The sequence below is a fragment of the Dunckerocampus dactyliophorus genome, chromosome 15 (genome assembly GCF_027744805.1).
Source record: "Dunckerocampus dactyliophorus isolate RoL2022-P2 chromosome 15, RoL_Ddac_1.1, whole genome shotgun sequence".
NCBI classification, from domain to species: domain Eukaryota; kingdom Metazoa; phylum Chordata; class Actinopteri; order Syngnathiformes; family Syngnathidae; genus Dunckerocampus; species Dunckerocampus dactyliophorus.
In genome coordinates this window covers 105380-118034 of record NC_072833.1, presented here as the reverse complement: position 1 = coordinate 118034, position 12655 = coordinate 105380, and the positions used below count along the sequence as shown (strand labels likewise).

General features: G+C 44.1%; 2 protein-coding genes and 1 long non-coding RNA gene across 3 annotated transcripts; 2 read left to right on the top strand and 1 right to left on the bottom strand.

Moving 5' to 3' along the window:
- The first annotated feature begins 2029 nt into the window (after positions 1 to 2029).
- tbcc (tubulin folding cofactor C) lies at positions 2030 to 4153 on the top strand. The gene has a single exon (XM_054753642.1). The coding sequence runs from the start codon at positions 2082 to 2084 to the stop codon at positions 3096 to 3098; it is 1017 nt and encodes a 338-aa protein (XP_054609617.1). The 5' UTR covers positions 2030 to 2081; the 3' UTR covers positions 3099 to 4153.
- Positions 4154 to 4883: 730 nt separating this feature from the next.
- prph2a (peripherin 2a (retinal degeneration, slow)) lies at positions 4884 to 9407 on the top strand. The gene is made up of 3 exons (XM_054753641.1): positions 4884 to 5786; positions 6731 to 6977; positions 8383 to 9407. The coding sequence occupies exons 1-3, from the start codon at positions 5206 to 5208 to the stop codon at positions 8587 to 8589; spliced, it is 1035 nt and encodes a 344-aa protein (XP_054609616.1). The 5' UTR covers positions 4884 to 5205; the 3' UTR covers positions 8590 to 9407.
- Positions 9408 to 10572: 1165 nt separating this feature from the next.
- LOC129167914 (uncharacterized) lies at positions 10573 to 12629 on the bottom strand. The gene is made up of 3 exons (XR_008566187.1): positions 12493 to 12629; positions 11385 to 11522; positions 10573 to 10696 (listed from the first exon to the last, which is right to left on the bottom strand). It is a non-coding gene; the product is annotated as an uncharacterized LOC129167914 (long non-coding RNA).
- Positions 12630 to 12655: the final 26 nt, after the last annotated feature.

The following is a 12655-nucleotide window of genomic DNA, read 5'->3' as shown; positions in this document are numbered from 1 at the left end:
CAAGTCAGTGAGCGGGAACGCCACTGTGGACTTTTTAGCCCGGGTGTGGATCAAGGTGTTATGATTGAAAAATTGATTATCCATAAATGATGTCCAACTTAAATTAAAACTGCACTATTAGCTGCCCGCCCCCCCCAAAATATTGCCAATATCAAATTACATTGTCAACACTAGGGGGCGGGGCTCTGATGTGTGAGCCACACCTACACGTCTGTCATGACAATTGCCTGTGTATAATGTGTGGTGGAAGTTACCTGCATGCACTCACCTTTCATACACAGCCAGTTTTCATGTCGTTCCTTTGCAGGAAATTACTTTGCCACAATAGCCACATTTACAGACACTATAGTACAGGGGTGTTATATTCAAAAAACAAAAAGGAAAGGGACGGGGGTAATGTTTTTTTATTTTGGAAAAAAAACTAAGGAAATAGGTGAGAACCTACCATTTGATAATTACTGCATGGGTTTTAATGTTTCAGCTGTTTAACCCCAACTGATGCAGTGAGAAGCTTCTCATTTGTTAAACCACCACATGGGAAAATGTTCATATATGTTTGAGAAGGTTGAAATTATCGGAAAGCATCAAGCATGAGGAAACATCTAAGGAGGTTGATGGAACTAATAAAATCTCTGGACAGAACTAGGATAGGAGGATAGGATTGTACTTTATGAATCCAACAGCGGGGAAATTCACTTGTTACAGCAGCAAGCAAGATACACAAGAAAAGAATACAAAATAAGGTAAGATAAAATATAGGTATAAAAGATATAAGAAGTACTTATTTCACATGAAATAATAATATAGTACTGTAAAAGTGACCCTGTTGTAAACACTACTGTAATGTAAACATTAAACTGTAATGAAAAAAATTATATAGAGATAAAAATAATACAATGTAAGTAACCAATACTATAAGTACAGTTACAGAGGAGGTAAAGTGACATAGTGACTACAACATGGTTCAGGTGGTGCAGGTGTTGTAGAGCCTGACAGCGGTTGGTATGAAGGACCTGCGGAACCTCTCCTTCTTACACCGTGGGTGTAACAGTCTGCTGCTGAAGGAGCTGCTAAGGGAACCCACAGTGTCATGTAGGGGGTGAGAGGTGTTGTCCATGATGGATCTCAGCTAAGCCAACATCCTTCTCTCCCCCACTTCCTCCACGGAACTAAATGTAACAGAAGCTCATAGAAACGATGACAAGGCGAATGCGTGCTGTGAACAAAGTTTGAGGCAGTCCAATGAAATACAATAACTATAGTGTGACCTATTTTTGGCCAGGTGGTGTCTGACAGCTACACAACAACTGCTGCTGTTGTAATGTATTGCATTGCACAGTCAGCTTCAAGCTTCAGTCTCAAGATTAGTGACTAAACATGGATAAGTACATCATTGTAAAGTAGCCACAAAACATGCAATCTGCCCTAAATAACTTGGTCTAGATCTTTCTTTTGGAGCAAGAGGTCTTAATTTTGCATTTCAGTTCCTTGTCCTTGAACAGCAAGTTGTCAAAAAAAGTACTGAAACACCGAATAGTGGTGTGTATTCCTCAATTGGCTTACTTTGGGCAAAGTGTCAAAAGTAGTATCTAAACAATAATTATGAAAATATGGATCATGTACTGTACAAGATGGACAAAATAACTGTCCAGGTCTTCTTCCTTTTGGAGAAAAGGGCCAGTCTGTTTGTGTTCACCTCCAAACACACCTCCATGCACCTAATCAAAGAACACACGTCTATTAACGTCAGACATTAACGTTAAGAGTGAAAATTTGTCGTGGTTGACAATCACTAGCTGCCAAATCAATGTATGTTTACCATAATCGTGACATCTTTTAATGTTGTTCTTAGAGAATATAGTGGTGATTATTAATATCATGATAACAGCAATGCAAGGTGTTGGTATGCACAAGTCCACACAAGTACTTTGTTTACGTCTAGGGCAGCCATATTGAAAGTTCAGCTCCGGTATAGTAGGTGGCGCTACTTAGTAAACGTCGCCCGCCTCTTGAGGGGGCAAAGGAGGAAGAAGGCTACTGAGGTCATCACTCCGTGACAAGGTACAAAGCAGCGCGACAACATGGAGGCGGATGAGCTAATAGGCCACAATGGTGTTTTCAAGGTGAAAGAACGACTCCTGAAACGCCACCAGGCGAGGATCGAGGACGTCGAGCGGAGAAAAGAAGCCAAAGAGAACCACACCGTCATCAAGGAGAGCGTCGACTACTTCCTCAGCACTTTCTCCGGCGAGCGGGCGGCCATCGAGGAGCTGCTGTCTCGCTGCATGGGAGTGGACCAGAAGGCGGCTGCTCAGCTGCTGGAGGAGGCTACGAATAAAACGGTACAGTTGCAGAAATTCCTCAATGACAGCATGGTATTTCTGACCACTTACGACCAAAGGCAAGCCCAGGCTGCCCTCCAGAAACTTCAAACTTGTCTCACCGAGACGAGAGAGCAGGCGCTGCCCAAGAAGAAGTTCGCTTTTCGGGCTCGTTGTAAAGCAGCAGACAAAGCCCCCGAATCAGTGATGGACCCTTTAAATGATGGTGCACCTGAAAAATGTGATAGTACACAAGTGGAAGGAGACCCTGCTGGTGTACAGTGTGGCTTCTCTCATATGAGCAACACAGTCCTTGCAAAGACAGCAGAGGAGATCCAGAAAGAGGATGTGCTGCTGTCTCACTTGTCCAACTGCAAAGTGTGTCTCTATGGAACCCCCAGCACTCTCCACCTGAAGCACATTGACAACTGTGAGATCCTGTGTGGACCCGTTTCCACCTCAGTGTTTGTGGATCAATGTCAACACAGCACTCTGGCATTGGCCTGCCAGCAGCTGCGGACCCACAACACCAGCGACACCCTGGTCTACCTGCACGTCACCAGCCGGGCCATCATAGAGGACTGCCAAAGGGTGAGCTTTGCCCCTTTCTCCTGGTCTTATCCCACGCTGGAGGACGACTTCCGTGCCGCCGGACTCGACCCGGACCGAAACAACTGGGATCAGGTGGACGACTTTAACTGGCTCGCTGCAGGAACACCTTCCCCCAACTGGGCTGTTATTCCGAAAGCAGAGCGGAGGACCACATGGGAAGCCTAAAACTGAATATTAATAGCATATGAGTGCTTATTTAAATCCAGTGTTTAATTTCAAGCAACAGCACAGCTTGAATTAGATTTTTGCTTTGTGTTAGCATCATGTCTTACAGAACAATGCCATATGTGTGCATCTGCATGGATAATTTCTGCCCAGTACACTTCTGTAACACATTTTGCCTTTTTAAAAATGTAATAAACATAACTACAAGTGTAAAGGATGCATGTTTCATGCTAATTTTATGTTAGCATCCAAAACATCTTTTAGGGAGCATTTCATTCAGTCATTGAATATTTTACTATAATATGTTTCAGGACAGGAAAAAAATAAGTTCTATATTTAAAGGTGGCTGGCCATTTCACATTTCACTTCCAATCTGATCCCTGAATTTGGATATCTGCTGATACAATTCCGATACCAGAGCTCTGTTTGCTTTAATATCATTATTATTGTATCTTCTACAGATGCCATAAGAATGATGAGGTGGTTGATCAATCTCTTCATTGAACAATACAACAATACTGTCTGTTGCAGCCATGCCAAAAGAATAAAAGAAAACAAAATATCAGCAAACATAGCTGCAAACAAGCGCTCAGCCTGATTTAACAGTCTGACAACACCTAAGTCTTAATGTCACACATAACTTTGGGTTGCTACTTTATCATTATTGTTGATTTTCTTTAAACTACTCTACAGGCAAGTATGACAACCACCGGGAAGTTTCATATACAGTAGTTTAAGAGTTTGTGACATCCAACTGTGTTGTGTGGCAGTGAACGTGTCAGGTGTGTGTGTGTGGTGCAAGTGAGCAAGACGGCTACACTAGCTGCTAATCTTTTGGCTACTTTTGCTGACAACATGAAAGCACAGACATGGCTATCCATCCATGCATTTTTTTTGCCGCTTATCCTAATTAGCTGACTGGACTGGTGTCCAGCCAATGGCAAGGCACATATAGACAACCATTCACACTCACATTCATACCTATGGACAATTTAGAGTTGCCAATTAACCTAACATGCATGCTTTTGGAATGTGGGAGGAAACTGGAGTACCCGGAGAAAACTCATGCACGCGTGCAAACTCCGCACAGAGATGCCAAACAGAGATTCAAACGCAGGTCTTCCCGATCTCCTGACTGTGTGGCCAACATGCTAACCACTCAGGCACCGTGCAGCCCCAGACGTGGCTAGTGAATCGGAAATCTCCACAGGTGCTATCAGAAATGTCTGATACTTGAATTACACTGGTATCGGAATCTGATAGCTGTACTGGATGATCGGCCCTGTCCCTGATTTAAAGGCAGCTTTGTTTTAATATTGGTGTCAAGATTTCAGCTTTTTCTGATTTAATTGTGCTGTTTTTTTCCTGTTTTTTTTGGTGCCAAATGCCAATAAAAAAACGCAGGCCCCTGCTTTAAGGTATTTAAGAAGTGTACTGGCATGTACAGTAGTTTTAGACAAGAATGATTACTACGGGTGTGATTAGTTCCATTGTTTCTTTGCGTAATTTACTCCACTGGGTTAGGGTTAGGGTTGAACTTGCAGACCTGTACCTGTGAATGGCTCCAGGCCTGGAATAGCTCCGCTTTCATGCGGGTTGTCTCTTACGATTCCCTGGAGATCCCAGTGAGTCCCATCAAGGTAAGGGTGACCACGTGAACAGTCAAACCAATTAAGTCCCCAGGCAGCAGCCTCAAATCAGGCTCATCTTGTGGAGGGGGATTTTTTGCAAATTGGATCAGGGACGCTTACAGGAGCTTAGCATGACGTACTGCAACTTTGAGTTTAATCATGAGGATCCTCAGCAATCCTCTGGGAGAAAAGCCACCGTCGGCCTGACGGTGTGTCCCGGTGTGTGCGGGAAGGGAAGGCGTCAAACTGGGAGTCTTGGGAACAATGGGAGAGGCGGTAGCTTTGAGAGAATAACATACTTTTGCTCCACCAGGGTCCTCCTGGTTCCTTATTTAGTGCTTTTTGCCGTGGGATGGATTACAGGCTGAGCTGACCCACCAAAGGAGACTGTCGAAGCAAACGACAGGACTGGATTTTTAAACGGCTTCTAGGGTTAAATTTCTTTTTAGACAAGCAAGGACGCACCACATTGAACAATGGCTTTGATGAAGGTCAAGTTTGATCTGAAAAAGCGAGTAAAACTCGCACAGAGCGTCTGGTTCCTGTTCTGGTTCGCCGTAATGGCTGGCGTGCTGGTCTTCAGCATGGGCCTCTTCTTCAAGATCGAGCTGCGAAAGCGCTCCGAACTGATGGACAACAACGAGAGCCACTTCCTGCCCAACCTGCTCATACTGATGGGCCTGCTCGCCTGCGGCATCAACGCCTTTGGAGGCAAAGTCTGCTACGACTCGTTGGACCCCACCAAGTTTGTCAAGTGGAAGCCCATGCTGAAGACCTTCCTGGCGGTATGCGTGGTTTTCAATGCCCTGCTGGTGGTGACGGCCCTGCTGTGCTTCGTGATGCGGATCCCGCTGCAGTTTACGCTGGCCGAGGGCCTGAGGAACGGCATGAGGTACTACAAGGAGACGGACACACCGGGACGCTGCTACATGAAGAGGACCCTGGACATGATGCAGATAGAGTTCCGTTGCTGTGGAAACAACAACTACAGAGACTGGTTTGAGATCCAGTGGGTCAGCAACCGGTACCTGGACTTCAGCGCAAAGGAGGTCAAAGAGTAAGTGACATAATCAAGCTTTGCATGGAAATATGAAATATGACGTGTCATGCAGGCCGGGCTGAGGCTGAGTTAAGCATAAGTGGATTCTGGGTGAAGGTACTGTAGGTCAGGGCAGGTGCGTTGTTGCCCCGCGAGGATTAGCATGACAGAAATGGTGACGGCAATGAGGATGTGGGTGGGGGGGTTACTAGGCAGTTTTCTTGGCAGTGGGGGGCTTTGGTGATTACGTGCAGAAACCAGTAAGAGGGGTCAAATGAGCACAACTGGGATTTGAAGTACACATCAATACCCTCACTGGCTGAAATATTAGGTACACATCCACCACACCACTTTTGATTGACACTTGTCTGAGTGGCATTCATGTAACAAATATGGTTGTTACACTGAGAGCTGTTTTGTTTGTGCCTACTAGTCCCTTTTAGTCTCTCCATCATGACTGGTAAAGCTGCAGGATTATAGTGACGAGCATCAGTGTCTCGTCCGATCAGCCATTGATTGGCCTGTGGAGGAAGAGTCAAGCTAAAGCTCATTTGTAGAGCTTTTACAGCTTTGCAGGGGGAGAAAGTGATTGGTGGAAACATTTGGGATGACGTTTCACACGTACCGACAGGGTGATATATAAGGTTTTTAAACATTTACAAAGCCACAAGTGTTGGTTTAGCGTATTCAACCCCTCCCCCCCGTTATCAATGAGGTTTTCCGGGTTGATTGTGGATTGTTTCCTCTGACCCCTAAATGTCAATCAACACTTCCTGCACACTCGAAATGACTTTTTACAAAAAAATTTCCATACATTCAAATGGTTTATTTATTAGATCATTAGGAAATGAACAACACTAGTGTAATATTTAGTATTATCTTCCATTTAATAAACTCTTCACCTTTAATCCCTGCTTTAAATGACACTAACCTTTTTGAGGTCTTTTTGTTGTTTTTTTCAGCCGCATCGGAAGCAACGTGGACGGCCAGTACCTGATGGATGGTGTGCCCTTTAGCTGCTGCAACCCAGGCTCTCCCAGGCCCTGCATCCAGCAGCAGATGACCAACAACTCGGCCCACTACAGCTACGATCACTACACTGAGGAGCTCAATGTGTGGAAGAGCGGCTGCCGAGACGCCCTGCTGTCCTACTACGGCGGCATGATGACCACCTTTGGTGTTCTGGTGCTGCTGGTTACCATGCTGGAGGTCAGTGACACACACATACAAGCATCACTGTTGTTATTGTACTGGATCACATTAGAGTGAGCATATGTACCTAATATTGTGGCCAGTTAACTATTTGAACTTACAGACATGCACTGTAGATTTCATTGATTCGAACATAGTGTGCCCCACGTGGCCCCCTACATGACATCAAAGTTTAGTGTAAGTGTGACAAGACTACAGGAATAACAAACAGCTTTGTTACCTCTAAACACATCAGTGTAGCAACTTATTACAAAACAAGTGCCACAAAGCATGCTGGGAAGCCAGAAGCTGTCGGCTCCCAGTAAGTTGTAAATATTTGCTCAAAGTACATGTTTAGAGTATAGAGAGCAGTAATTGTCTTGTGTATCCTTTATTTCTTTAATGACACCGTTAGTTAGATTCTTATGTTGAGTAATGATCTGTTGACAAGCTCATTCCTTACCTAACAGGTAAGTCAGGTTTCAGACCCCTGGTCTAGAGTAAAATGTCAGCTGAGGACTTTATGTCCTAATTGCAAGGCACCAAGAAGGAACCTCTTGACACTGTTGGCAATCCTGCTACATATTGCTTTTTCCTGCCTTTTGCTCAATTTCACTCAACAATGTGAGCTGTTGGTGTGCTGAGAACCTCACAAATAAGAGGACATAAGGTTCTAGTGGTTTGTTTGCTGCTAAATTGGTCTGACTTCCTGTCTGGGCTGCAGACAGTTTTAGGTAATGTTCCCCAAGACAGAAACCCAGCAGACAAAACCCTGCTCTAGAAACCTGGATTCAAGCTGATCCAGTTAGAGGGATCTCAGATTTCAAATAGTTATGCAAGCCACATGGTGCTGGCACAGATAGTGGACTTTGACACACTCACAGGGATGGCACTTATTTGTCCACAATGAATACACGTGCATATGTGATACTGTATATCACAGAGCTCCACTGAAAGATACCCATGCCCTCCTATATTTGCATTGACTTTGTCACTGAGAAATAAACTGGCAGCATTAACAAGGATGGATAATGGGTACGCAACCTTTGGCGAATCCAGACCAAAATGCTCCCCACTCACACACACACACGCACACACACACACACACACAAAGTGGAAATGGTTGAGTTTTTTTTTTTTGGTAAATCTGCTAAATAACAACAAATGGCCAGGGAGTTTCCATCTGACACTGTATTCATAGAAAATAATACCGTATTTGTAAACATAAGAAGGTGGGAAATACTATGAAATCGATACCTCGTTCCCAAGGCCAACCAATGCCTGGATCTCTTTAGAGAGTGCAAGTGAACCATAAAAGGCCTACATGCAGTTTGTTGAGTTGGAGGTCGAATACCTGATACCAGAATGGTGTCCATGCTCCAGTTTATTTGATCCATGGTCCTGTCCCACCCCGCCGCTGCAGGTTGCCGTGACTGTGGGCCTGCAGTACGTCCACAGCTCCCTGTCCACGCTGGCCAACCCGGAGGACCCTGAGAGCGAGAGCGAGGGCTGGATCCTGGAGAAGACAGTCAAGGAGACTTTCACTGACATCATGGCCAAAATGAAGTCCATGGGTAAAGGCGGCAAAGTGGAGGAGGGTGAGGAGGCCGCAGTGGCCACAGTGAGCTGAACAACCTCCAACCTCCTCCCCACTGCCAAAACTTACACCGCTCCCACCTGAAAAGGAACAAGAGGACGTGTGAGATGATTTTACGACCCCCACCTAAAAACATATTTGAAATGGTCTTTTTGCAGGGATATACTGTACATTCATAGTGATAACAAGAGGAGTAGTTAACCAAGATACTGACTTTGACACACAGCATATTTTAAAAATATGCTGTAAAAAGCAATGTGATGTTGTTGGATCAAACTGTCACAATCTAGTAGAATCCATGCAACACAGTGCAGTGCAGCTGATTCAATGATAGCACATTTAACACTATTACCCTCGTCCTGCATCTATTAGCATCGTGCAAGTGTACCTAATGTTGTGGCCGGCCAGTGTATTTTCCTCCCATGTACCATAATGTCATGGTTTTACAGTGAGTCTGCACTTTGGATGGGGATGGTGGTTACTATGCAACCCCCCTATCGCACAACCTGAAGATATTTATGGGCCAAGCAATGAAAAGACATTTCTTTTAGTTAAGTGGATTATAAATAACACTTGTCAGTAAATTTGGCAGCTAAATCTTTGCCCCCAAACCCTCCCTGCTGCGCTGCAATCTCACATTGTCTTTATTCATTCAGTCTGTACATTATACAATGGGGTGGCGGTCTTTGTACATAGTGTAGAAACTATAAGGATTTAACCTTTTTTTTTTTTTTTTTAAAAACATGTAATTAACCCATCTATTTGCTCCAACTCTATGTAAATGTGTTTATATGGGCCGTGTGTTTAGAAAGTGAGCATTAATTGGAAGAAATAAAAACTATTGTAGTGTTTATTTGAGTAAAATGTCGTGTGACTTTGAGCTGCTAGTCAAGGAGGCGGACATGCCGAGCGTCACAAGGTTCCTGATTAAGTCAACCGGATGAAGGCAATTATGGCATTACTGCTTTCACATGGACATGGGATGACTCTTCACATGCCCAACCTAAGTGCGTGCATGTGTGTGTGTGTGTGTGTGTGCGTGCGTGCATGCATGCGTGTGCGTGCGTGCGTGCATGTGTACTTGCGTGCTACACTTTATGGACTTAAGCATTGGTACGCTTTCCACCTGCAGGAAGTGAAAAGCCATACGTTCATCGAGACAACAAGGGATTTTGTGAGCTCAGAGGTCCAATTTGGGGGTTCTTCCACACTAAATTCATCCAAGCATGCCTTTATGGACCTTGCTTTGTGCACTTGGAAGAGAAAAAGTCCTTTTCCTAACTGTTCTTTTGCCAAAATGTATTGCTAAAATGAAGTGTTAAGATCCAGTAACAAGTTAGGGATGTATTCCGACACCTGGTCGATTCATTGTAGGCGTTGGCATTCATTGTGAGTCATGTTGCTGTTACCCGGGATGGTAAAGAGGCCGCCTCTAGCATGGTATTTCAGTTGTCCCAAAGCACATAAAAGCAGCACTGAGTAGATAAGGAGCCTAATCGGTTTTAGATTAGCCTGAGTCCCTCAACCAGGTGAGCGGGCGATGTCCTGCTGCAGGGACTTGCGTCATGGACACACAGTGTCAGGGAGGCACACGGTACAGGCAAACAAAAAAGGACTCTGCTCGAGTGGAGTGTTCTGATGACGGTGTGGCACGAGAATAAAGACTATCCGCTTGTTCATGATGCATTTAATGTGTCAAACTGATTAAATAGGTTATTAAAACAAAACTGTGGCTTTTTAGAATGATGTGCCTTGTGATTTAAATGTTTGGCCCAAATAGAATTTATGCTGAATATAATATAAATGTACACATATAACGAAAAAAAGACAAAAATAAGTTTATCTCTACAGTTCTTCCGAAGAATCTGCTGCCATCATCCTGCCTTTAGCGCCCCCTATTGGTGTCTGCAGGTACCACACGCAGACAACTTCATTAATAAGCGTTCCCTTTAACAGATCATCTGCAACAATTAGCCTCTCAAGCATCCAGTAGGCTTTGTTGGTGTTCACCTTTTTGTCCTTTTTTAGACGTGACGATGACGCGCGCATCATCTCAAGGTTGACAACCTCTGAACAGCAACAGCTGCACCAAGCGTCCACAAGAGGGCGTGTGTCCATCAGTGATGATGCAACCTCTTCACTAATGAATAAGCACAAACCATTATTTGAACGCAGATATTCCTAAATGTCTTTTTATCTGAAAATGCAGTTACTGAGTTGTAGAATATATGAATATTAAGTAGAGGTGCATGCCAGGGCACATTCTTTTGGAAAAACAGATTTGGAGCTATTAATGATTCATAAAGGAGAATATGTGGTCATGTGAAGGCGCAATGCATCGTGGCAGCACAAGCATGAATGACATGTGCTTTGATATGACAGCAGGCCTTGCTGCTTGACCTTCGCTCAAAGGTCAGGGGCACCGTGGCTCTCCCAACAACCAACACATCTCACTTTACACCTCGCCTTGGCTGAATAAATATGGCCGACGGAAAGAAAAGCACTGGAGAGAGGGGGAGAGAGGCCCGTGACTGGTAGATGTGTGGCGAGCTGCTCAGAGGGGCATTGTTGGGAGCCATGAGAAGACAATGCACAGCCCCCACCCTGAATACTCCCCATACCAGCTGACCACCCATTACCATGCTGCCCCGTCACAATTTCTGCTGCTGTCTCACACGCACACACACACACACACACACAGATATAGACAATGTGCATCCCACCCGCCCTCTGTCATACATTTGTTCTTGCAAAACAGACCCAGTGAGTGGAGACAGCAGCAGCCAGTTTAAGTCAAGGCATGCACAGCCACACACATATTGTCTCACCTATGTGTGTGTGTGTGACTTGCAGCAGGTTAAGTTTAGACTGTAGCACCTATCTGTTCCTTCAGTAGTGACATTTCAGTCAGCCAGCCAGCGAGAACAAGCACACGCTTCACACCAGCTTATTAGTTCAGTATCCACCTGGTAGAGGAAAACATAGGATAAAACACATCAGTCAGTCCTATACTCCTGTTCCATCATTGGCAATCATCCTTCTTTTAGACCGCTAACAAATGATATGTTTTTCTCTGTCAAACACACAATAACAACTTTACAGCCCCCTGATTTCAATACTTACTGAAGTAGGTAATAAGTCCTGTTAACTTTGCTTCAATTGCTTTGAAATTGTAATAAATGACGACTGACTCACATTTTCCACATACAGTAACTGAGAATGTGTAGAGCTAGCTTGCTATCACCATGATGTCATCATGTAATTTGATAAATTGACCATGACGCTGTAGGGGAGACAAAGTGAGCTGTCATAGCAAAACAAAATGTTTACAAATACAAATGGAACTATTTTCTGTCACTTCTATTGTCATTTTTTTTAAACATCACAAACAAGATGGATCCGTGCTGTGCTGCTGGTTGAGAAGAGCAATATGTGCTTTCATACCAGTCACAGCACGACCAGACAAAGTTGCCAGGTTGCTGGTCGCTTTTTTGAAAGAGTCTGTCAAGGCATCTGAATACTATAAATAAATATAGCAATATATAATATATAAATATAGCGACACTGATCCCTCTTGCTACGTCTTCTTACTCTGTGGCAGACCAAGTGTGTTAAGAAGTGGCGTTACCATGCAGACCACCACAGTTCCTTTCTAATGGCTTTGAAGTGAGGGGGAAAAGGTTGCGCCAAATCTATGCTGTGATGGTCCAAATTTTAAAAATACAAATCAATGAATGTTTGGGAAACACTGCACACTTGCTAGCTTGCTATATGTACTATTAAACATACAAATCAATGAATGTGTGGGAAACACTGCACCCTAACTTACTATACTAGTCTATTAAGATATGTAGCTCAACTATTTATTTGCATATCTATCTGTCAGTCTATATTACAGTATGGCTATCAAATAGCTAGCTAGTAACATATACGTACCTGTCCAGCGTGCTATCTATGTAGCTAGCTAGCTAACAAGGTAAAGCATACTTTATATACTATCTACCCTTCCAGCGAAACAATCTATCGGGTCATGGGGACATCTGAGGTGAAGTAACAGGTGGGCATACTTCCACATTGCCTTGTATTGTCGTGAGTGTGA

What these genes read in the sequence shown, in the direction of transcription:
- tbcc (XM_054753642.1), top strand. Translation starts at nt 2,082, where the DNA reads ATGGAGGCGGATGAGCTAATAGGCCACAATGGTGTTTTCAAGGTGAAA.
- prph2a (XM_054753641.1), top strand. Translation starts at nt 5,206, where the DNA reads ATGGCTTTGATGAAGGTCAAGTTTGATCTGAAAAAGCGAGTAAAACTC. An exon ending in AGCGCAAAGGAGGTCAAAGA is followed by an intron (nt 5,787 to 6,730) that starts GTAAGTGACATA and finishes TGTTTTTTTCAG; the next exon opens with CCGCATCGGAAGCAACGTGG. An exon ending in TGCTGGTTACCATGCTGGAG is followed by an intron (nt 6,978 to 8,382) that starts GTCAGTGACACA and finishes CCGCCGCTGCAG; the next exon opens with GTTGCCGTGACTGTGGGCCT.